Source organism: Natrix helvetica (assembly GCF_964273705.1).
Source record: "Natrix helvetica genome assembly, chromosome: 4".
NCBI lineage: Eukaryota > Metazoa > Chordata > Lepidosauria > Squamata > Natricidae > Natrix > Natrix helvetica.
In genome coordinates this window covers 64,288,449-64,314,744 of record NC_138550.1, presented here as the reverse complement: position 1 = coordinate 64,314,744, position 26,296 = coordinate 64,288,449, and the positions used below count along the sequence as shown (strand labels likewise).

The window sequence follows — 26,296 nt, the reverse complement described above, 5'->3', positions numbered from 1 at the left end:
TCTCATGTGTTTGGGAATCCACCTGCACAGGTGTAATAAAATAGCTGCTTTCTGTTGCACTTGCCTCCTTGACCATTTTTTGGTATGAAGAAATTATATCTGGGATATTTTTCTCACATACATCAACACCAATTTGAAATGCTGGCTTTATTGAACCAGCGAAGTCGAAAGTAGTGACCACTACTTTCGACTTCGCTGGTTCAATAAAGCCCCGTTTCAAATTGCAGAGAAAAGAAAGATAGTGGTGCTCGTCTCTGTGTTGATCTGCGAGCTTGAATGCGGTATGCGTGAAGAACACCTATCCCCTTCCCCTCATGAAATATATGTTGAACCACTTGCCTAAAGGCAAGATCTTCACCAAGCTGGATTTGAGAGAGACATATTACCGCATACGAATCAGAGAGGGAGATGAGTGGAAGACAACTTTTAACACCCCCCTTGGCAGATTTCAATACAAAGTCATGCCATTTGGGCTACAAGGAGCACCTGCAGTCTTCATGTATATAAATGAGGTGCTACATGAGCACCTTTACTGCGAAGTGCTTGTTTATCTCGATGACATCTTGATCTTCTCTGAAACCCTGAGAGAACACGTGAAGCTGGTACGGCAAGTCCTGAAAAAACTTCTAGCTGCCAAGCTATACACAAAGTTGTTGGAGTGTGGGTTCCACAAGACCTCACTAGATTATCTCGGTTATCGCATCTCCAACGAGGGGATAGGAATGGATCCAGGAAAAGTGAAAGCTGTGTTAGACTGGAAACTTCCAAGTACTCACAGACAACTACAAAGCTTCCTTGGATTTGCCAATTTCTACAGGCAGTTCATTCTTACTTTTGTAGAAATTGCCCTACCATTGACTGAGCTATTAAAAACGGGGCCTTCCCCAATGAAGCCAAAAGCAAACCAACTCCTAAAGTGGACAATGGACTGTCAAAAAGCCTTTGAGAAATTAAAACAGCTCTTTGCCCAAGAGCCCATACTGCAACACACTGAGCCAGAGCAACCACTCATAATCCAGATGGATGCCAGTGATGTAGCAATAGCTGAGGTGCTACTGCAGAGAGAATAAAGAAGGTAACCTTTTGCTATGCGCTTACATCTCTACAAAACTCACCACTATTGAAAGGAGGTGGGCCATTTGGGAGAAAGAAGCGTTGGCAATCAGGTGGTGCCTGCTCATGTAGAGACATCTCCTGGAAGGGGAGATATGCCATTTGAGGTCTGGACTGAGCATAAAAACCTCGAAGCTATCCACGCTTATCGAAGACTATCCCCCAAACAAGTTCGCTTGGCACAATACTTCCAAAGGTACCAATTTGAACTTATACACATCCCTGCAGGGAAGAACTTGTTGGTGGGTGCTTTGTTGAGAACACTGCAGTATGACAGGAAGAAGGCAAAAGTTGTTCACCCCACCATTTCTTCCTCCCACCAAAAGGTGGCCCAAGTCACCACCCAAAGCCAGGATAAGCTGACGATAGTGATAAAATCGGCGCTCCCAGCAGACCTGTGGTTCAACAATAACAAGGACATCCTAACAATGAACGATGGCTTAGCCTGGAAGGGGTCTAAACTGTACGTCCCTCCAGGGTTGAGGCTGGAAGTTCTACAGCGAAGCCATGATGTGAAACTAGGAGGCCACTTTTGATTCCTAAAAACGCTCTACCTCACCAGGTGTCAATTTTGATTGCCAAAGATGAAATTGGAGGTGGAAGATTACGTGAAAAGTTGTGCTTCTTACACAATGATGAAAACATGACCAGGGAAGACCCCTGGACTACTACAACGAGTGGCCAGCCCTAACCAACCATGGGAAGAGATCACAATGGACTTCATTGTTGAGTTTCCAGACAGCAGCAGGAATAGAGTAATTTGGACAGATATTGATTTGTTTTCCAAGCAGGCACATTTCATCACTTTCTCAGGGTTGCCGTCCACCAAAAAATTAGTGAAAATGTTTGTGAAACACATTTATTGCCTCCATGAAGTGCTCAAGAGGATCATTTCAGATCGTGGAGTCCAGTTCACCGCCACGTTCTGGAGAGAGTTCCTGAGGTTCATTGGGTCTACCCAAGGATTGAGCTCAGCATTTCATCCCAGCACAAATGGTGCAGCAGAGAGGGCCAATGTGATGGTGGAACAATACATCCAGTGTTATGTGGACTATCAGCAAGACAACTAGTCAGACTTGCTACCCTTCGCTGAAGTGGCATACAACAATGCAGTCCACAGCAGCACTGGATTAACTCCTTTCCAAATTACCAGTGGCATGGAATTTGTTCCCATGCCTGAGCTGCCTCCCTCCCTCCTCCATGTCTCTCACTGAATGGATGGACACGCTGAAGAAAGGATGGGAAAATATGAAGAAAGCTCTAGCGGAAGTGGCAGAAGCCTACAAGAAGAAAGCTGATAAACACCACTCGATACAACCCCCCTTTTGTGTGGGGGACTAAGTTTTCGTATCTACCAAATACATAAGATTAAGAATGCCTAGCAAGAAATTTGGCCCAAAATTTTTAGGTCCATTCCCAATAGTGAAGATAATTAACCCTGTTATAATTCAACTCAGTCTACCCAGACTTCTAGGGAAAATTTACCCAGTATTTCATTGTAGCTTGTTGAAGCCAGTAATTGAGTCCAGCATATGACCGTCCACCCAAGCTCCCCCTCCTCCTATAGTGATAGCAGGGGAGACACATTATGAGGTGAAAAAAATCTTAGACTCCAGGCTGTACAGGGATTGCTTACAGTATTTAGTGCATTGGAAGGGGTACCCTTTGTCCAAAGGTACTTAGGTGAAAAGCTGGAATCTAAAAGTGGATAAGTTAGTAAAACAATTCCATGATAAGTTTGATAAGCCAAAGGGTCCCCCATGATAAGCCAAAGGGTCCCCTGGCAGGGGGACAAGAGGTGGTTAATTCTGTTATGTTAATCCCTATATTATTCTATTTTAGGAAACGTTTCCTTCTGAGGAGAGGCTGCCTGTCAGACCTGCAGCGGGTTCCTTTTAGGATCTTTGGCCTGTCACACTAATATTCTATTCTACTATGCTGTTTAAAAAGTGGGGAATTGGGAGGGGGAATAGTAAGGAGTAGTATGTGTTGTTGTCAAAATAAAATTCCTTTCTAGAAGCCAAGGTCATCTTCTGTCTCTACATCTCTGTTCCTGACCAGAACTGGATGGATGGAACTGCCAGTGTGGCAGTGGAAGATTGGACCATGTGATGGACTTGTGGGTGTGGGGTAAGACCATGAACTTTCAACTGGGCTGGGAAACCCCAGGGAGCTCAGATACTGGTCTCCCCCAGATGTGCCAACATGACTCTCTTAATAAATTGGAACTTAGGAGAAGGCGAGCTGACGTCGCAACGGCACACCATGCATTCTTGGTGCTCTGAGATCGCAGTCGAATTTCTGCCGCTGGACGGTCCATTTGGACCTAAACCGTCCTGCAGAGATGGTGATTGAGAAGGGCACCTCCTGCTGATCTCAGGGACACTGCAAAGTCCCTGAAAGATCCAGGAATAGCCCTTTTTTTGGTGACAGAAACGCAGCTAATGAAGCTGCTGAAGTTGGGACAGCTCCAGAATGGGAAGAAAGCGGAAAGAGAAAGTATGTCAAATTGGTGAGGAAATTTTAGAAGAGACTACCCAAATAAAAAATTAAGTTAAGTTAAGATTGAAGACAGAAGACTGTAGGCGGTGAGATTGATCTGCATTGAACTTAGTGTGTTATCCAGTTTCTTTTTTTTTTCATGGATGGAACTTTTGCAGGGGCTCCCTATTTTTTTAAACTGAATGAATTAATTATTTCTTCTTCTTTTTTCACTTTTGCTTATAACTATGGATTAAATTTCTCCTTTTCAAATAATACTTGATTTGATTAATTTGATTGTTTTTTATCTCCATTTAAGGTTTTTTTTTCTTTCTTAAGATTAAAACATAAAGAAGATAATAAGATGGATTATAAAGAGGGTTGTAACAACAGGAGGAAAAGCAGTTACACTGCCACTTAGAGGCTAGAGGCTGGACACATTGTTTTTTCTTCTTTCTCTTTGATCACTTGAGATTCAAGGTTCTTTCAGTTTGTTTACTGACAGTGATAGTAGGAAGAGCACAAGTTGTTTATACAGGTGCCTTTTGGAAGTTCTATCACTAGCTATTGGAAGGAATGTCACTGCATTAATTGGTTTGCCAACTTGTGCTTATATTCTGAGTTATACAGTAGACTGAACTGTTTCTTATCTGACAATGATTAATGTGCATGTCACATAATACGTCACACATTCTTTACTTCCCTTCTGATCTTCTGTTCGCCTGCCAAGATGACGCAGGCACATAACTCTGCCAAAATTTAGTAAATGGAGTTAGCAAGATTTGTATTTTATTTTATGTTAAAGTGTTTTTAATTAGAATATGCTCCGGGTTTTATTTCTCCTTATTCGGAAGTATGCTGCTAGGAGAGCCAACGGTCCATGCCTCATTAATTCAGGGTGGAACTTCCCCTGACAATAATGGTAGCAAGAGCATGGTTATATAATTTATGGCTTTTTTTCCTTGTTAGCTATTTCCAAGAGATAAGTGTAATAGGCCAATTAGAGATAATGATTTACGATCGAACGGAAGACCGATTCAATCACTCTTTAACAATGCCGAAGAAAAAGAAAAAGAAAGATGGGGCACATTCCGATGGTTCCCTCCCCTCTGATACAGAGACAGAAAACTATTCATGCTGGCTTCTAAGTTTCCAAATGCCAATAACTTCGACAACCAGGCTGGATGAGAACTCAGCTATGGGAGAAAAATCTCAACAAGATGGGACTGCTCCAGGAGATAACAATTACAGACCGAGGTCAGTGATACTCCCTTCTGATTATGCATGTTCCCAAATATTTCCAAGAGATTTTGAAACCCTCAGCGCCAAACCAAAGCTCTCACGGCTGCAGGGATTTCACCCCCAAGCAGAAAGAGAAACTTATGAATCTCCCCAGACTTCTGAGCAAGATATGGAAAGCTATCATAATCAAATAGAATTCTTTGAAAATGAGCTTTTGCAAGCCAAAAGGACTTATTCCATGCTCAAGTCAGAAAAGAGAGACTCCCATGTTTTTCAAATTTCTGAAAACGCCATCTTGCCTTCTTCTCCAAAGACCACGCCCCTGGAGGATACTGTGTCAGGCAAATCAGAACTGAGAGATGTGCACACGTCACAATTGCCATGTGATCTCCTTTGTTCTCCAATATATGCCATTCAGGCAGAAATATTGCAGCCAAGAAGTGAAGCTGCACCGCTATCTCCTGGCAGAAATAATTTACTAAAAGGAACAGACATGCATTTTAAAATTAACAAGCAATTTCAGGCAATGCAACAGACTCTTTCACAAATGTCTGTAGACTATTCAAGTATTCAGGCTGATAGGCTCCAGATGCATTCCCAGGCCCAATTTTCAGCACCTCCTGATGGTGCACGTGTTTTTCCAGATGGAACAAGACAGTACTTAATGCAGCAAAGGCAGATGTCTGCCCCCCAAGCAAGCCAAGTTAATTTTGCTGCTCAAACATCAACTGCACCTGCAATACAGAGACCACAAGTCCGATTACAGCGCCCCCTGGTTCAACAACCAGGATTTTTACCCGTACAGCAATTTGCTCAAATGCATATTCATCAACAGGCATTTTCTGTCACTCCTTTGACTGGTGAGTCCAAATTAAAAATGTCAGGACAGAATTATAAAGCCTGGGTCAGTGAGGTTGCACTCTTGCTTCACAGAGAAGGTACCCATTGTATGGTGTTTAATCCTCCTGCCCAACTATGGACTCCTGCAATAAGAGACCTAGAGACTAGGGCTTGCACATCGTTATTGATGTCCATGGAAACTGAATTGCAGGTTACTTTTCAGCCTGATGTAACAGCCCAACAAATTTGGGCCATTTTGGAAGATTGCTACAGGCCCATTTCAATTGAATCTTCATGTTTGCTCATGTCTGAGTTCCATGGTTCGAAGTTGAAACCTGGTGAACAAATTGGTGGACATTTGACCAAACTGAAAGGAATGAGAAGTGAATTGAGAGAGAGAGGCCATGTTATTGATGATATCCAAATGATCAGCATTATCATTAACTCGTTGAATTATGAATGGAGAGATGCCATTGCAAAATTAACCATGTGCCTATTGCTCAACGCACTGTTAATAATGTATGCAGACTTTTAATTGAGGAGGAAGCTACCAAATTAGCCACACCACATTTGCAACGGCCGCCAGAGTCAAGAGCTCCAGCTAGATGTCCCTTCCGAGGAAGAGCCTATGCTCCAAGGATGCCAATATGCTACATCTGCAACTGTATGGGACATGACACCCAGGATTGTCCCCAACGAGTTCCAGCTCCCACCACAGAGGCAGAGGTAGAAGCGGAAGACAAGGTCGTCGTGGTCCAAGGCGTGATCCACAAGCTCCACTTGCAACATTGGCCTTAACCAATGATCCACAACCTGATCCAGAGTACGACAGACAGTTTTTGTGGACTTTGGACAGTGGCGCAGCTTTACACGTCACCTACAGAAAGGAACTTTTCACAGAGATGCGTGAGCCTGAATCTGAATTCCGAGAATTGTACTCCTTCTCCAACCACCCTTGTAAGGTCATGGGAAAAGGAACTGTTTACGTTGAAGAGCTCGATACATTCATCCCTGATGTTTATTACATACATTCAGCAACCAGTAATTTGCTTAGTCAAAGTCACTTGTCTAGAGAGTTAAAGTTCCAGGTTCACCACCTCGAGAAAGCAAGTTACATAGTTAAAGATGGAGATATTGTTGCTGATTAATGGTGTTTATTACTTAAAGCCAAGAGCACAGGCAAGTATGCAAACTCCAAAAAGGGACAGCACGGGCCCAGAGAGAGTACAAGTTGTTTATACAGGTGCCTTTTGGAAGTTCTATCACTAGCTATTGGAAGGAATGTCACTGCATTAATTGGTTTGCCAACTTGTGCTTATATTCTGAGTTATAAAGTAGACTGAACTGTTTCTTATCTGACAATGATTAATGTGCACGTCACATAATACGTCACACATTCTTTACTTCCCCTGCTAGGAGTATGCTGCTAGGAGAGCCAACGGTCCATGCCTCATTAATTCAGGGTGGAACTTCCCCTGACAGGGAAGACATTTTAACTTGAAAGATAATAAATGAACCTGTTTGAAGTTTATTAAAATAGCATTGAACCCTATGGTGAGAATGGCTCAGCAGGAAAAATAAACTGTAACATTGCAAATGATTAAGTTTGAAATTCAAAATCTATTAGTTGTGACAGAGAGAATTGAAAAGAGATTGCAGAATATGAAATACAAAACAGAAAAATCTGATGGAGAAACAGGATGTTTACCAAATGAAGAAAGTGGAGGACAGAGTTCAAAAGATGGAAGAAAAAAATGAGCAAAGAGATAAGAAAACTGTGGATACTGACAACAAAGTGAGCGTGGTTGATAATGGCAAGAGCAGAATATGGAAAGGAGAGATAGATGGATTGGAACTCTACCCCAGACTTCAAAGCACAGAAGAAAAGAGAGAAAAATTGACGGAGATAAGGAGAGAAATCTTGACAGAAGCACTAGTGATAACCAGTGACGTGCGGTGAGGTTTATGGCTGGTGAGGATGGTGATGTCATCAGGAAGGCGGGGAATGGGACCACGTGTGCTGGAGGCTCAGGCGGAGGCTCAGGCTGTCTCAGCCTCCAGCACATGTGATCCCATTCCCCGCCTTCCTGAGCGTGCTCCGCCGGCTCGCGCTCCGCAGTCCTCGAAGGCGACTGGGAAACGATGAGAACCTTCCTGCCTCTGCTGGACTTTGCGCGCTTCTCGCGACTGCATATTGCAGTCGCGAGGAGCGCGTGAAATCCAGCAGAGGCAGGAAGGTTCTCATCATTCCCCAGTCGGTTTCGTGCCTTCGTCATCTGGGAGCGCCGACAACATTTCTGCCTCCGCAGCTCCCGGGCACGGCCGGACGGAGGTAGCCAGAATGGCGCCGAGGCAGTCAGGCGGGCGAGCGACCGAGGATCAGGCTGCCTCGCTCGCTCTTTCGTCCGCATGGACCGCCTTGGCGTCGCTGTGGCTACATCCATCTGGCCGCACCCGGGAGCTGCGGAGGCAGAAATGTTGTTGGCGCTCCCGGATGATGAAGCCACGAAAGCGACTGGGGAATGACGAGAACCTTCCTCCTCTGCTGGATTTCACGTGCTCCTGTCGCTTTTGTGGCTTCATCATCCGGGAGCACCGACAACATTTCTGCCTCCGCAGCTCCCGGGCGTGGCTGGACGGATGTAACCACAGCGACGCCGAGGCGGTCCGGGCAGACGAAAGAGCGAGCGAGGCAGCCTGATCCTAGGTCGCTCGCCCGCCGGACTGCCTCGGCGCCATTCTGGCTACCTCCGTCCGGCCGCGCCCAGGAGCTGCGGAGGCAGAAATGTTGTCGGCGCTCCCAGATGACGAAGGCACGAAAGTGACTGGGGAACGACCCAGTTGCTTTCGTGGCTTCGTCATCCGGGAACGCCGACAACATTTCTGCCTCCGCAGCTCCTGGGCGTGGCCGGACGTCCCTGGTGATAACCAAAGATAAGCTGATGGAAGGAACAGATGTTGGGTTTCAAGCTTTTATGAGATACGAAAGGAATAACATATTGCCAAGAGAAATTTATACAAGATTTATTAAGAAAGTAACTAGAACATTAATGCTACAAATGGCAAGAGATATAAGACTGTACTATTACTGGAAAGATACAGGTTGATGCAATGAAAAAGTATAATAAAAATGAAGCTAAATTTAGTTTATTAGTAGTATGTATAAAATGAAGTGACAATAGCTATGGTTAAATAATGATTAATAATGATAACAATACATATAGATATATTAGTTAGATAATATGAAATTTTATATAAACAACACATGGAGATTATGAAAGGGGGTTTAGAAGTTTTATCTAGAATATGCTGTAAAGATGTATTGTGATTGGATGACCTAAGGATGATTTAATGGAATGTTATCATATAATCCTATTCTAGATTTTGAATATTATATATAAAAGGATGTAAAAACAATTATAAAATCAACATTGAGATATAATAATTGTGATATACATGAATATAGGTGAATTTAAAATATGCGATTTGATATGAAAAGCAGGTGGCAACTATGGAAGAGATGCATGGAAATGCTGTAACCAACTGACACACTACAATTTGTAATGGAAGATGGTTTTTTATTTTTATTTTTATGTTTGTTTGTCCTTGTTCAAAAACAAATAAAAATTCTTTAAAAAATAAAGAAATTGGAACTTAGAGCAATACTTTGCCTTGGACTCTGATTTAATTTTGGATGTTATTTGGAATGCTGACACCATGTTTTTACCCCCAGCCATTTTATGATTAATTTATTTATGTCTTTGAAAAAGTCTTTCTCTACGTTTATTGGTACTACTTGGAAAAGGAACAGTATTCTTGGTAGAATGTTAATTTTAATGGAGGCTATCCTTCCAATAAGAGAGAACTGTAATTTTTCCATATTTTCAAATCCATTTTTATCTGCTGCATTAATTTATTATAATTGTCTTCTTTGACTGAAGAACATCTAGCTAATAATCAAATTCCCAGGTATTTTATTTTTTTAGTCACTTGTATGCCCATTCTTTCTTCTAATTATCTTTCCTGTTTTTTAGTAAGATTTTTCATTATTGCCTTTGTTTTATTTTTATTGATTTTAAGTCCTGCTACACTCCCATATTCTTTTATTCGTTGCACCAGGTCATGTCCTGTCTCTAAAGGTTGTTCCAAGATAAACACTGAGTCATCTGCAGACGTCTGGACTTTGTATTCTTCTTTTCTTCTTTTCAGCCCCTTTATTTTCTGGACACCTCTGATTTTTATTAACAATACTTCCAACGTTAAGCTAAATAAGGTGATAACAGAAAACCTTGTCTCACCCCCTTTGCAATATTAAATTTTTCGGTGGTATCTTCATTTATCATTTAGCTGTTTGGGTTGTGTGTATTTTTTCCACCATCTTCACAAATTTCTCCCCAAAATGCATAATCTCCAATTGTACAATAATAAACCTCCAATTCAAAATACCGAAGGCCTTCTGGGCATCCAAGAAAATTAATGCAGCTTGCTTTCCTGGGTGGGCTTCATAATATTCTAATGTATTTATAATAGTTCTCATCTTATACTTTGTCTTCTGGGTGGAAATCCATTTTGATCTGAGTGAATGTACTCATTTAGGACCTTTTTGACTCTTTACGAAATTATAGTTGTGAATATTTTGTACTCTGTGTTCAACAATGAGATGGGTCTGTAATTTCTGATCTGTTGTGGGTCTGTATCTTCTTTTGGGATAAGTGTGATAAGGACTTATTGGTATTGGTATTTTCCCTTCTGCAAGTGCCTCATTAAATACTTCTATCATTAACACATCTAATGGTTCCTGCACCACTTTGTATAATTCCTTAGGGAGTCCATCTGGTCCTGGTGTTTTATTATTCTTTTGCTTCCTCCTTGCCTCAACCAGTTCCATCATAGTTATTGGTTCATTTAATCTCTCTCTTTTTACCTCTGTAAGTTTAGTTAAATTAATCTTACCCAAATATTGTTTAACTTTGTCTTCCGGTATGTGTTCTTGGCCGTACAGGTTTTGAAAAAATTGTTGTGTTATGGTCTTTTTTTCTTCTCATCTATGGTGTGTCACGCCCTCCTCGTCTTGCAATTGTGATATTATTCTTTTCTCTTTTTCTTTTTTTAATATATATGCCAGCCAATGTCCCTTGTTGCATGCTCAAATTTTTTTTGCTTTGCCATTTTTACTTTTTGTGCCATTTCATCTTGCATAGTCAAATTCAATTTATGTTTTATTAAGTCTCTTTTTTCTTTTTATTTTGGGGTTTGCACTGTAAATCTAATTCTAATCTTTTGAATTCTTCCTGCAACACCTCTTGGTTTTATTTCCTTTTTTATTTGTTTTTATTGTATAAGCTATGGTGAGCCCTCGTATATATGCTTTTATGGTGTCCCACAGATTTTGGAGTGAGGTATCTTCTTTTGTATTTATCTTAAAAAATAATTTCATTTCCTTTTCAATCATTTGTGCATATATTTTTTTCCTTCAGTATTTCTTGGTTCATTGTCCATCTCCTTTTTTTCTTCTGACCCTTCCATATTATTTTTATAGGTTTATGATCTGTCCAAGTGTTGCTCATTATTTTTATCTCTTCGGTCTCTTTAATCAGTCCTGGGGTCATCCATGCCATATCAATCCTAGACCATGAGTTATGTGGGTTTGAATAGAATGTATTGGTTCTTTGCCTTGTTTATCTCTCTCCTAGTCTCCTGTAGGCTCAGTTCTTGCATCGTTTCAGAAAATGACCTGCTTTCTCTGTTCCCTTTGTCTGCTCTCTATTGAGTGCTGGTGTGAAGGCGATGAGGTTGCAGATGCTGGGTTTCGGGCAGTTTTCTTGCTCGTCCTAGTAATAGTTATTGTGCTCGTCATTTTCCCCACATGCACAAGATTTTTCCAAAATAACATGCAATGATTTAACTGATCAAATTCCCTTGTAAGACCTCCACACTCCTATATTCTTTAAGCAACAATCCTACAATAATAATAGTGATGCCTTTACTATACCTTTAAGTATATATAAGTATATATCAAGTATATAAGTTTGTATGAATATATGTAAATATATAGCTGTAAATATCTAAATGTAGGTAATTATATATTCTACTATAATGATCTTCTACGTAATTTAAATAAATATTTCAATTATACAAAAGTTTAAAGGTTATACTCAATCGTTAATTAAATCTAATATGTATGGTATATAAAGTATATTAAATAATATGATCATTCCAAGATTTGACACCTTAAAACTACCTTATCTAATTAATGAGTAAGAATAGGTGATATATATATCATATGTATGTATGTATGTATGTATGTATGTATGTATGTATGTATGTATTTATGTATGTATGAAATATGTATGTGTGGGTGTGGGTGTGTGTATACACAAATATATATACACAAATACACACACACACACACACATACACACACACATATTTCGTAGATTTTCACGGATGTAGGTATGCTGGTCTTGTTGTATTTGGGTCTTTTCCTGTGTATCATTGAGATTGTCTTGGCAACGTTTCGGTGAAGTCCCACTCGCCATCTTCAGGCTGATGTTTTTGGCTTCATGCTTGTGCAAGTAAAGCGTGGTCAGAGCTGCCGTCTCTCTATAAATCTTGGTGTGTGTGTGTGGAGTGCTGACTTTGTTTCTGTAAGTGGGTTGCCTACACCCCAAAATACAATTCTACAGCTTACACTCAAAAATACAATTTACTATGGAAATAGAAGCAAACAAACAACTTCCCTTTCTCGACACCCTAATCTACAAAAAACCCAATAGCACCCTTGGACACACCATCTACCAGAAAAAAACACACACCAACCACTACTTAAATGCACAATCCCATCACCACCCTGCACAGATCAACTCTGTAGCCAAGACCCTCATCTCCAGAACCAAACACCTAGCCATCAAAGACCACCTGAAAACTGAACTACACACTCGTACAAATGTATTAATCTCCAACAAATTCCAAAGAAAAACAATTACCAACCTAATCCAAAAGGAGACACCCCCCACCCCAAGAACCGAGACACAGAACAGGACAACGGCATCACCCTCCTCCCTTACATCAAAGGCACCATGGATAAAATCAGCAAAATTCTCCACAAGCACAATATCAAGACAGCCTTCAGCATTGACCAAAAAATAGCCAACATCTTAAGAAACCCCAAAGACAAGATCCAGCTAGAAAACCAAGGAGTCTACGAAATACCATGCAAAATCTGCGCTGCCACATACATTGGACAAACTAATAGGAGAATAAATGCAAGCATCACAGGACACAAGAACGCAGTCAGAAAAAAAAATGTCTTCCCTTTTCCAGAACCTTAAAGCAACAGTTCATGAAATTTTTTGAAGGAACCAAATTAATTTCCAAAACTGAACATTTCAACAAGAGAATAATTATGGAAACCATTGAAATAGAAAACACCCCCACAACATGAATAAACGTGACAATACCTCCCACCTACCAGACATCTGGAAACCAGCCCTAGTCAACAAATGAGCCTCACCCACCACCCAGGTCGTTACAACACAAAAGAACAACGGACATATAGCCAGCACCTCAGCCACACAGGATGGTAGGAAACAGCCGACCAATCTACAAACATCAACTCCATCTACCAATCAGGATGCAACTACACAGCCAATCAACCCACTTACAGCAACAAAGCCAGCACTCCACACACACACACACCAATATTTATGGAGATGGCAGCTCCAACCATGCTTTATTCACACAAGCACGAAGCCGAAAACACCAGCCTGACGATGGCGAGTGGGACCTCGCCGAAACATTGCCAAGACAATCTCAATCTTACATGGGAAAAGACCCGAATACAACAAAACCAGCACACACACACATACACACACGGTCGCGCACACACACAATAAATATCTTAATTTCAAGTTCTCAAAATTCTATCAGTACTAAGTGGTTGGTTCGCCTTTACAATTAATTCTATTTCTTATCTTATTGTGTTTATATATTTATCAATGTATCTTTTGTCTCCTCCTTTTAGTTTTATTATCTTCCAAGGTCATTTTGTAAGATTTCTCTTTTTCACGTTGTCTTCTTAAGTCACTTCTATATAAGTCAATTCAATAACACCTCAGTCCTCCATCATTTCTTTATGCATACTATTTATTTAGATCTGCCCATCCTATAGCCTCCAGATGGTGCTCTTGTTCTTCTTGTTCATCTTACCCGACACAGGGTTTCCTTATTGTTAAAGTTTCACCTTCAACAGTTCTCAAAGTCTTTCAAGTCCATCACCTTATGAAAGTTATAGTGTTATCCACTTAAAGAATTTTTAGCCCTCAGCCCCATTGTATTCCTCTTTTAGTCTGTTCTGAAATATAAATATCCAACATTTCTCTATTCAATATGCACAGTCTATTCCCATTATTTACTTTTCAGCTCTTCCTCCACAAAAGCTTATAATATTGTCAAAAAACAGAGTTTATAGTCACCCATCCAGTAGAATTCCCCTTCTGATCAGCCTCAGGGTACCTCTGTCTGGAGTTTCTTCCTTTTTCACTTCTTGTCTTCTTGTGCTGTCACTGTGTAAACATGGCTGTCACTTGCTCCTTCACTCTCAATCACCATTATTCCATCAGAAATCCTACCTCTCGCTTTGAAGTTTCAATATCATAGCTCCACCAATCATTAATCTGACTTTGGGATTCCTTCTCACACCGATATCGTCTTGTTGTTTCCAATTTTTTCTTCCTGCTCTGTGGCTGTCACCATTTTGAACCAGCTGAAATGGTGAATTTCTTTCCTGCCAGAGTTAAGGAGTTTCTCCTATCCCTTCGGGGAGGATTACCTTTCACCCTGAGGTCTTTGGAGTTGACCCTTTCTTCTGTCAATTCCTCCAAGATTGACTGTGCCTTTTAGAGGCTTTCTGCCAAGAAAATTCAGGCTTCGGGACCGGAGCCCCATTCCCTCACACTGCTCCATGATGACGTCACCTCTGGAACTCTCCCCCAAGCAAGTATGTTGGGCACAATACTTTAAATGGTTTAATTTCACCTTCAAATATCTCCCAGGAGGGTGAAACTTCTTAGCTGATGCCCTGTCCAGAAAACCCCAATACAACAGCAAAAAGACTGAAATTGTTAAACCTATGCTCCAAACACCCCAGCTAGCTCCCAAAGTAATTACGTGAGCACAAGCCAAAAAAGAACTGCTTGCTGACAATGCAAGGCTCTCCAAATTTAAGTAGGCTCTACTTAAGAATGACTGGTTCCATATGTAAAAAAACATTTTTTTGCTCAAAGATGACTTAGCCTGGGTAGAAAACAAACTTTACATCCCTGCTAGCCAAAGATTGGATCTCATGAAGCGATGCCATGACTCCAGGATAGCTGGATATTTTGGATTTGTGAAAACTCTGCACCTAATCAAAAGACAATTCTGGTGGCCATCCGTTAAAAAAGACATTGAGAGCTATGTTGCTAGCTGCCCCTCCTGCACAGCTGCAAAAAGATGACAAGAAAAATCCCCAGGACTTTTATACACTGTAGCAGAACCTTCAGCACCCTGGAGAGAGATTTCTATGGATTTTTATAGTGGAGCTGCCTGAAAGCACGGGAAACAGTTATTTGGATTGTAATGAAGCTCTTTTCAAAACAGGTCCATTTCATACCCTGCCAGAAGATCCCAACAGTCAAGGCACTAGCAATATTTTTTTTAGTCCACATTTATTGCCTCCATGGAGTTCCCCAATGGATTATCTCAGACAGGGGTGTCCAATTCATCTCCAAATTTTGGTGGGCTTTCTTAAAACTGTTATGCTCTGCCCAGGGGCTGTCCTCTTTGCATTATCCCAAGGCAAATGGCGGTGTTGAAAGGGCCAATGGGGTAGAATAATATTTAAGATGTTTTATTAACTACCAACATGACAACTGGACTGACCTGTTACCTTTTGCTGAAGTAGCTTCCAACAACTCTGTACACAGCAGCACTGGTTTCACCCCATTTCAGGTTGCCACAGGACAAGAATTCAATCCCATGCCAAAACTACCAGCTAAGGAACCTGACATCCCACCCCTTAACGAGTGGACAAACAATCTACAATCCACTTGGTCAGTGGTCAGACTAGCTCTACAAGAAGCTAGAGCAGCTTTTAAAGTTCAAGCTGACAAGAAGCGCTGTGAACCCAAACCATTCAAAGTGGTAGACCTCTGTATATCTATCCACAAAGTTTTTACAATCCTTACAACCATCTAAGAAATTGGGACCAAAATTCATTGGCCCATTCCCCATCACCAGAATTATTAACCCCTTCACAGTAGAACTTCTCCTTCCTAAGACACTTAGGCAGGTTCATCCAGTGTTTCACTGCAGCCTACTAAGCCAGAAATCACTTCAAAGGTCAGACCCCCTTTGCCCACACCCTCAACCCCTATTATGGTGGAAGGAGAATAACATTTTGAAATTAAAGATATCCTGGACTCCCGTACTCACCACAACTGCACACAATATTTAGTGGCATGGAAACACCTACCACCCTCTCAGAATGAGTGGGTAGCCAAAAAACATGTAAAAGCTCCCACACTGTTAAGGAAATTCTACCCAAAACACTCTCAAAAACCATCCTAAATCATAATGTATTATATGCTTTATGTCTTTCCAGGTGGACTTTTCATTTTTCTGAGGAGGGAAATATGCCAGATCCGTGTATCTGCCATTCTTCAATGGACAAAGAGGGGTGTGTGGATTTGATGCATTTTGTTCTTTCTATGTCTTGCCTTGCCTGTTTATATAACCTTTTGCCTGATTTATAACCATTGCCTGGCACCTCAGAGGGTTACCTCTTGGAGGATGCAAGGAGGGAGGGGAGCCATGTAGTTTGAAACTCCAGTAGATGATTCTGAGAATGCCTGCTTATCTGATTCTCAGAGAGGCCAGTACAAAAACAACTTCACACCTGCAGATTGGTGGGAATCCACATTGGGAGGGGTTCCTAAGTCCCTTTATCATGGATTGTATAGCCTGAGGGTCCCAGAGCCTGCTTTGAATGTTGATTTGCAATTCAAATAAAAATATTCCTTTTGAAATACCAGGTTTTCAAGATCTATGCTTTTTTGAGGGGGAGTGCAGGTCCTTACACCCCCCTCCAATTCATTTTAATTTTCTCTCATGATAATAAGGTTTAGTAACAATATCAACAAATACCTCCCCAAAATGTTGGAAATGCGAATCGATACATGGAACATATTACCATTTATGGTGGACCTGTAATGAGGTTTGTTTTTTTGGATATGGTTTTAATTTTTTTTTAAACTTTTGGGATGTGTGTTTTTTAATGTTGTACGCCGCCCTGAGTCCTTTTGGAGAAGGGCGGCATATAAATCCAAACAAACAAACAAACAAACAAACAAAAAGTTTTGGAAAAAGATCAAAAATTGGCTGGAGGCAATAACGGGAGTTAAAATAGAATGGAAACTGGAAATCTTTTTATTAGGAATAATGTCTGCAAAATACAAAAAAGAAATCCAGTATTTAATACTACATATAACTACGGCGGCAAGGATTGCCTATGCCCAGAAATGGAAAAACAAACTAACTCCAAGTGAAGATGAAATAATAAGAAAGGTTATGGACTGTGCTGAAATGGACAAACTAACTAAATAAATTCAGGGAAAAGAAGAATCAGAATTCTACCAGATATGGAATAAATGGTACAGGTGGATGGAGGAAAGAAACAAGAATCAATGAAAGAATGTAACAAAACTCAAAAATAATAGTTATGAGTAAAATAAGAAAGTTAAGAATGGTGAAACCCAAATAAAATACAATTGAATGGGAAAAAAATAATAAAAATAAAAACTTAGTTAATTTTTGGTGATTAATAAGTAGAACTTTGTAGATGCTTATAGAATGTTTTTGTTTTTAAAATGTTTATTTGTTAACAGATAACCCATCATGACAATAATAATGAAATAATAACTCTAACTGGAAAAAACAATTTGGATATAAACTATAATATGGGACCTGGGGAAAAGATTTATTAATTTTATTAATATTTTTTGTTTAGATTTTGTTTAAAGATGTAATCTCTCCTGGGTACTTATAAATTCTAGTAATACATTTTTGTCTAGATTTATTATAATATAAATATAAATGATTCTAGACAAAAGCACGTTTAAACAAATATAGTTTAATGAGAATGATGGTATATTGATGGTATAAAGATTTTTGATATAAAATGTACAATTCAATATGAATGAAGTATAAAGAATGATTGTAGTAATGCACGAAATTTATTTGTAACCAATCGATATGCTTTCTGGAAGATGTAATGAAGAATGTTTTTGTGTGTGTTTTTTGTTTAATTAAAACAATAAAAAAAGGTTTAGTAACATGGCACTAGGCTTGAAGTTTATTTAGATATCTGTGGCATGTCATAATTTTATTGTGATCCTGACAAGCTTGGGAGGCTTGAAAATGGGTCCCCTGTATACTTTGTCAATTTGTCTCTTTAGCTCAGCATTTTGTAGCCCAAGTGTGCCCACCCACTTTCTGGAGAGCTGGCACTGAAAAAAGTGACCTATGGCCATTTTTCACACTTACGACACTTGCAGCATCCCTACGGTCATGAAAGGCAAGGTGAAGTGCCCATCGATGTGAGTGGTGTTGAGTTGGTCACACCCACCTAGTCACATGACCACCCAGCCACGCCTACACAGCTCGTCATTAGGGCAGAGAACCAGTTGTTAAATTATTTGAATCCCACCACTGTAGCCATGCCCAGTTCCTGCAATTGTTCTTCATGTTTTAGTCTCCAGTCTCCTAATCATTCTAGTGCTCTTCTCTGCCCTTTTTCTAGAGTATATTTGAAGAAATAAACATAAAAATGAAAGGCAGAAATAAAAGGAAAATACCAATTTTCTGTCCTACTTACTGCCTTGTGTACCCACTCTTAAGAAACATAATTAAATATAAAAGTTTAGGGTCTTCATAACTTCTGACTTATTACATACACAACATTTAGAACTTCATCCAGAGAGGGAAAGGTTGTAAAATCTACCTTGAGAGAATTATGTCTGTTTTGCAACAAATGTTGTTTCTTTTTTATTTCTTCTCTTTTTTGTTCATCCTTGATCATTTGGTGAAGCATATCTCCACGCTGAAACAGTTCTTTTATAGTGCTCTCATGATTATCATTCTAAGGATAGAAAGATAGAGATATTAGAAATAGAGATGACAGAGGTAGAGACAGGCAGATAAAAAATGGTAATGACATTCACCATATTTTTCGGAGAATAAGATGCACCCTTTTTCCTTAAAAAGAGGCTGAAAATCTGGGTGCATCTTATACACTGAATACAGCATTTTTTGCCTCCCAAAATCCTGCCCCTTCACCAAATGGCTATGCAGAGCCACTTGGAAGCTTTTAGAGAGCTCCTGGTGGCCCCTTTTTTTGCTCAATTTTACCCACCCCCAGCCCCCAGCAGCATTCTATAAGCTTCCTAAGCTTTCCTTCATGAAAAACAGGCCATTTTTTGTTCGTTCCCCCCTCAGGAGCACTCTGATATTCATGCCTTTTTTTTGGGGGGGAATGGGCCCATTTTCACAAAAAAGGCCATTTTTGGGAGGTTTGCAGAGTGCAAAAACTTTTTTTTTAATTTTCCTCTTCAAAACCTTAGTGCGTCTTATATTCCGGTGCATCTTATGCTCCGAAAAATACAGTATGTAATTGAGGGTTGGTCAATCTCAGACTGTTTCTGGATCTTGAAAATAATGGTATAACGACAAAATAATAATTTAACAAAATTACTTAATATTATCAACATACTCTAAATACAATTAGACTATAACTTAGGATGTAATGTATACATTTTTGCAATGTGCAGATCTCCAAGGCTCTTAACATTCATAATACAAATTCCAATGCTATTGCAAGAGACATGAAAAGTTTTAAAATGTGCCTAGATTATCTGAAAAAGTTTTAGGCATCCATATTGCCTCTCATGCAAATCTATTTTGCAGGTTGGTACTTTGAAAGGATAGCTCTGCAAAAAGTATGCTGGTACACTGAGCTTGGCTTTCAGGATGCTGTTGTTTAAACTGAAGAATACTAGAAATAGAAAGTTTCATAATACCTGCATGATAAATCTATAAATAATAACTTATGCTGCACAAAATAGAATATATTCTGCCAGCAAAAGGAGTTCATAACATGGGTAAATGAAGTATTTTCTCCTCAGCCAATTAATATGCATACTCTTCTCCTGACTGGTGTTTTTATTAAGTCAAATTTAAAACAACAGAGGAATTATCACTAAGGAAAATTTTATACTTGTACTCATCCTGCAAGCAGAGATTGGTGGAACAAACTGTATGTATAACTGTGTGTTAAATCATATGTAAGAAAATAAAGTCCATATGTATATTTGTATATTTATATGTCTATATGTATACCGGTACCTATATGTATACTTTGAATGACTGAGTTGCACACTGGTCTGCCATATTATGGACCCCTTAGTACATTTTTACTAACAGCAAGCAATCCTGAGTTACTACTACATGGACAACAGTTGTAGGGATTTGAGAGATGTATATATGATTGTGTATATGTATATGTAGGTGTGGGTGTGGGTGTGGGTGTGATGTGGGTGTGTTTTCTAAAATGTCAATTAGGATAATTCACTAATCCAGACCTCTTTCCTGATAATTATAAAGAACAATTATATGTTCTTGTTATTGTAACATTGAAATTGTTGCTAAAATATAATTGTGCCATGTATAAATGCCATATACTGTTTTATAATATTTAAGAATGCTAAAGTTTGTGAACTGTCTGGTGTTAAATGCAAATGCAGAAGTTCCTAATTTCTGCTCCAATGTTTTTTCCTTTTCCATTCCTAGTTCATTCATACTTCTATCACAACCAATTTACCATATCTTTATTGAAGTCGTCTTCTTTCAGATTCACCCCCTCCTGTATTTCAGCCTCCAGTGGTTCAAGCAATTTTTGTATGTCAAAGTTAAACTGCTCCAATTCCTTCAACAAAATGAAGGGCTTAAAGATTTGAAAATGAGAAAGGAGAAAAGGAATGGACATTTATTAGTTTTCTTCACACTTTTTATTATGAATATATATCATAAGCATATATGCCTTGCTTCAACTGCTAAATTAATTGTCTATACATTTATTTTACAAATTACTATATATATATAGTAATACCAGTAGAATCTGATCAGTGTGTACTTATAAATCTCAATTATTTTATGTTACCAAACCAAACCAGACAATTAAGCAATTAGCCAGACAATATGCAATATTAACTACACCAAAGTAATAAAAAGCCAAATTTGCACATGTTAATAATGGGAACATATTTGATAATTTTCAATATCTACACCAAAAAAAAAATATGTTAAGTTAAATTATGTGTGAGTGTATATGTGTGTACTGAAATAAAAAAGCTCAAAAATAGTTATCTCTGTTAAATAACAGATGAGTAAAAAACAAAGTATTACATGGTATATTAAATTAATAAGAATGGGGAAAAAGTCAAGAACCTAACACAATTTGACAAAGTTCCATTCCAGGCAGAGACACCATTTAAGGTGTTTCTGGGTTGAAAGGATTAGCTGGTGACATCATTGTCGCCTGAGGGACACTCCTGAACAGGGGTAGGTTTCAATTTTTTTACTACCTATTCTGTGAGTGTGGTCTATTTTGTGGCCATCATGTGACTGGCTGGGAGTGGCTTGGTGATCGTGTGACTGAGTGGGCATGGCCAACTTTTTTTACTACCTATTCTGTGAGTGTGGTCTATTTTGTGGCCATCATGTGACTGGCTGGGAGTGGCTTGGTGATCGTGTGACTGAGTGGGCATGGCCAACTTGTAAAATGTGATGAAACTCACTTAACAATGCTCTTGCTTAGCAACCAAAATGTTGGCTCAGAAACTCTGACATTTGAAGTGTGCAAGTCTTAAAGCTATCAAGTTACAAGACCTCTGCACCCTAACCCTTTACAAAAAAAAAATCCAGGGGTGTTCAAACTTGACAGCTTTAAGACTTGTGGACTTCAACTCCCAGAATTCCTCCTCCAGTCATGTTGGTTCAGGAACTCTGGCATTTCAAGTATGCAAGTCTTAAAGCTGTCAAGTTAAAAGATCCTGGCACCCCAACCATTTATACCCCCCCAAAAAACCCCTAAAACTTTATTTTTAAAGCATTTTGCACCTGGGGAAAGTTGGAACAAGGCATACCAGTCACATACCACCTCCACTGACTTTGAAGTCTTTCTTTCGCGCTACCAAAACCCCTCACCACTCTTCACCTGTAGTTGCCCCTTCAACCTCCCACCTGTGGAGGATGTATGGTAGTCCTCCTGGAGGAGCAGCCAAGGGACACTTTCCCCCACCACCAGAATAGCGCGTAGGCTGAGAAAAATGATAGGGGAGAATGGAGCTGCTCTTTTTTCTGTGGGGCAGAAGAAGCCGAGGCAGCCTCAGGTGCCATCTGGGGACAGCACCTCAAAGTATCGCTTCTCGACCCAAAAACAAAGCGGTGGTGAGGAAAGAGTCTCCGGTGGCTGCAGCAGCAAAGAAGCAGTGACAGTGGCTGAAACACAATCCTGGGCAGTCAGTTCTGGCTTTCCCTTCCCTGAGCATCTCCCGTTGCTGCTGGCGCTGCTTTTGGTGAATCCGGCTTGGCAATGATGGCAAGAATTGGCTACCACCGATGCTCCCAGCGATGGCAAGAGTCCTGCTGCTGAGCTGGAGTCCCCAAAAGCGGCAGGACTTTGGGTGATTTTCCACCAGATACTCCTTCCTCGCCTCTGCTTTGTTTCGGGCGAGGGAGTGAGCACCGGCTAGCATCCCTGCCTCCGTCCTGCAAGAGCTGTGGCGAGGCGGCTTCAAGTGCCATTCAGGGACAGCCCCTCAGAGGTATTGCTTCTTGGCCTGAAACAAAGCAGAGGGGAGGAAGGAGTCTCTGGTGGAAAGTCACCAAAAGTCCTGCTGCTTTTGGTGACTCCGGTTTGGTGGCAGGATTCTTACCATCGCTGAGAGCATTGCTGGCAGCCACTTCTTGCCATCGCTGCCAAGCCGGATTCACTAAAAGCAGAGCCAGCAGAAATGGGACATCCTCAGGGAAGGGACAGCCACAACTGACTGTCCAGGATTGTGTTTCAGCCACTGCCGCCGCTTCTGTTGCTGCTGCTGCAGCCACCAGAGACTCTTTCCTCGCCATCACTTTGTTTTGGCTCAAGAAGTGATGCCTCTGAGGTGCTGTCCCCGGATGGCACCTGAGGCTGCCTCGCTGTGGCTCTTGCAGGAAGGAGGCAGGGATGCTGGCCGGTGCTCGCCCCCTTGCCACTTTCCCAGCCAGCTACCCAGTTAAGCAGGGCAGGCGGGGCTGCAGCTGGTGGGCTGCAGAGGTGGCAGTGGCGAGCGGTAAAGGAAGCGAGTGCTGGCCAGCATCTCTGCCACCTTCCTCTGCAAGTGTGGCCATGGATAAATCAGGGGGAGAGAGGGAGGAGAAGGCGGTCTAGGAGAAGCTCAGCTTTCTCCTCCCTCTCTCTCCCTGATTTCTCCCCACAGCAAACAAGGCGGCTCTCAAAGAGAATGAAGCACAAGTGCTTCTCCCAACAGCCAAGGCCTCCACTCTACTTCCTTCCTTGGCTGTTTCTTTCTTTTGCCGGTATGGGCATGTGGCCAGGCCACCATCGCTACTGGTCCTATCTGGTAAGCCAGGTTTTCACTACCTCTCCTGGTGTACTGGACCAGACCGGGAAGAACCCACTTCTGCTCCTGAGGGCTCCTTTCATGACCCTATCAAGGATCTGTAGTGAATGATAGGAGCTCACCAGCTACACAACAGCATTCAGGTCTTGAACTGTGGGCTTGCTAGCCTCCAATCTTAGCATCCTAAACGCATGAGTCACTACACTTTTAATTTGACAAGGTGGAAATAGAACATTCCAAAATTAATTTTCGGTAAAAATAATTGTAAATATACATTTAGGTTAATTCTAAACCAGCGGTTCTCAACTTGTGGGTCGTGACCCCTTTGGGGGTCAAACGACCTTTTCACAGGGTCACTAAGACCATCGGAACTCTAAACTTTAGACTCCTCCTCAAGTTCCTCGAAATCCCCTGCAGATGGGCTCCGGAGTCATCGCTGGCCGCGCAGAGCATTGCTGTAGCACCATGCCATGGAAAACATAGCTGCATGTGCATACCCCATACAATTACAGCCTTGGAGACTTTGTAATGGCAGGAAATTCTTCTCAGTCGCCCGGGCTTCTGCAGAAGCTGCTCTCCGAGGCTTTCCAAAGCTCTCCGAATGCAAGAAGCGGCAAGAAGTGGCTGCCAACGAATTTCTCAGCGATGGCAAGAGTCCCACCGCCGCACTGGATTCAGCAAAGTGGCTCAAGCAGCAACGGGACATGCTTGGGGAAGGGAGAGCGGAACTGACTGCCTGGGACTGTTTGCTGTAAAAATATCTGTTTTCCAGCCGCAGGAGGGAATGCGGGCGAGTGGGCGGTTTAGTGGCATGTGAGAAAGCCCTCCCCCACTGCCCAAATGAGGCAGACGGAGAATGAAAGGAGATCGTGTCAGGCGGGGGGGGGTAGTGTTGGTCCCGTTATTGGTGGAGCTGCTTTTGCTGATTCCAGCATGGCAGTGGGACTATTGCTATCGGTTTAGTGGCCCACCTTCTTTGCTACTTTGGGCGGGTGGAGAAAGGAGGCATCCAATAGTCGAGAGTGAAGGTTCTCCCCTTTACCCTTGGTGGCAGGGGTGTTTTATCACAAACCTCCTTTCTTCCTCTATCTGCCTGAGCAAAGAAGGCAGGCCACTAAACCGATGGCAAGAATCCCACTGCCATGCTGGAGTCAGCAAAAGCAGCTTCAGCAACAACGGGACCAATAGGGGGTGGGAAATCCATGCAGAGGGAGGAAAACACATGTATTCCTCACCTCCTCCTTTGGAAATGAGGCAACTGTCAGAAGAGGGCAGCGCACGCCACGTGGGCTTGTGCAGCAGCTGAAGAACAGGAGGTGAGGTGACCACAGTATGTGTGTGTGTCTGTCTGTGTGTGTGAGTGAGTGAGAGAGAGACAGACACAGAGAGAGAGGCACAGAGAGACAGAGATGGGGGATGGAGGAGAGAGACAAAGACACACAGAGAGAGACAGAGAGAGAGGAAGGAAGGAGAGATACAGAGAGAGAATTACAGAGAGACAGAGAGGGAGGAAGGGAGGAGAGAGAGACAGAGACACACACAGAAAGAATTACAGAGAGAGACAGGGAGGGAGGGACGGAGGGTAGAGACAAAGAACCACACACAGAGAGAGACAGACAGACAGACACACAGAGAGACAGAGAGACAGAAAGAGAGAGAAAGAGAAAGAAAGGAAGAATTGGTAGCTGCTTTGTTTTTTCTTTCCTTTTTTTCTTTTTAAAAGAAAGGCACTCTTTCCACTTAGAGCTGGGAGGCTGCTCTTAAACTTCCCAGACAAAATTTCATTCATTTGTAATTAGAAATAAATATTTCACAATATATAATTACCTATTATTTTTGTGATTAATCACTATGCTTTAATTATGTTCAATTTATAACAATAAAAATACATCAGGCATAGCAGATATTTACATTACAATTCATAACAGTAGCAAAATTACAGTTATAGAGTAGCAACGAAAATAATTTTATGGTTGGGGGTCAACATGAGGAACTGTATTAAAGGGTCGCGGAATTAGGAATGTTGAGAACCACTGTTCTAAACTCTTTTTATTACAAATAAGAAAATACCAGAAACTTAACCGAAAAATTATCCATAGAATGTTACTGTATTACTTTTAAGAATCATCTGGGTTCTCCTTCTACCCCATTTTCACAACAAAGAAAGGGGGGGGATTCAAAAACTTTCACAGAAACCATGGTTTGTACAAATTATAGTGTATACATCTATTTATTCATATCTCACCTTATTAATTTTACAAATAACTCAAGATGGCAAACTTTCTCCTCCTATTTTTCCCATAACAACAACCCTGTGAAGCGGGTTAGACTGAGAGAGAGTGACCCAAAGTCACCCAGCTGGCTTTCATGGCTAAGGCAAAACTTGAACTCATCTCCTCCTGCTCTACAACTAGATTTTAATTCTTTTCCACAAGTAACATATATAACCAATATATAGGTGCGTAGTTATAATTCATGATAAAATCTCAAGTTTTCAAAATCTAATGGACAGTTATTGCAAAGATTTTTTTCTAAACTTTAAACATATTGCTTTGATGAGGAATATTTTTCTTTATTCACAAACACATATATGCTTTTCTACTGACTAATATTATGATACTTCAAAGATCTTCCAGGATTAGACCTATAGTTCTTCAACTAATATAACAGCAATTCAAAGAGGTATGTTCAAGTATGGCATAGCTATTGTCACAAATAACCTGATTTGAGCAAGGTTTCACTGGAAATATATTAATATAAATTTATGATACAAGTTTAATTACCTTTCCTAACTTACTAGGGAATTTCCCATAAATTCCGTATCCAAAGCTAAATAATGTACTTCTAGTCTGATTACATTGCATACATTGAGTTAGATCAAAACTTGATAAGATCAGATTTAT

At 40.8% G+C, this 26,296-nt stretch overlaps 1 protein-coding gene across 2 annotated transcripts in view; it reads right to left on the bottom strand.

Annotated features, from left to right (window-relative positions):
- Positions 1-26,296, bottom strand: part of DMD (dystrophin) — a 1,188,090-nt gene that overhangs the window by 651,729 nt on the left and 510,065 nt on the right. For both annotated transcript variants that reach the window (XM_081951523.1, XM_081951524.1), the window contains exons 37-38: positions 20,591-20,713; positions 18,716-18,853 (exon numbers count right to left, since the gene is read on the bottom strand). In XM_081951523.1, the coding sequence (XP_081807649.1) occupies positions 18,716-18,853; positions 20,591-20,713 (261 nt within the window). The remainder of the gene's footprint in view (positions 1-18,715; positions 18,854-20,590; positions 20,714-26,296) is intronic.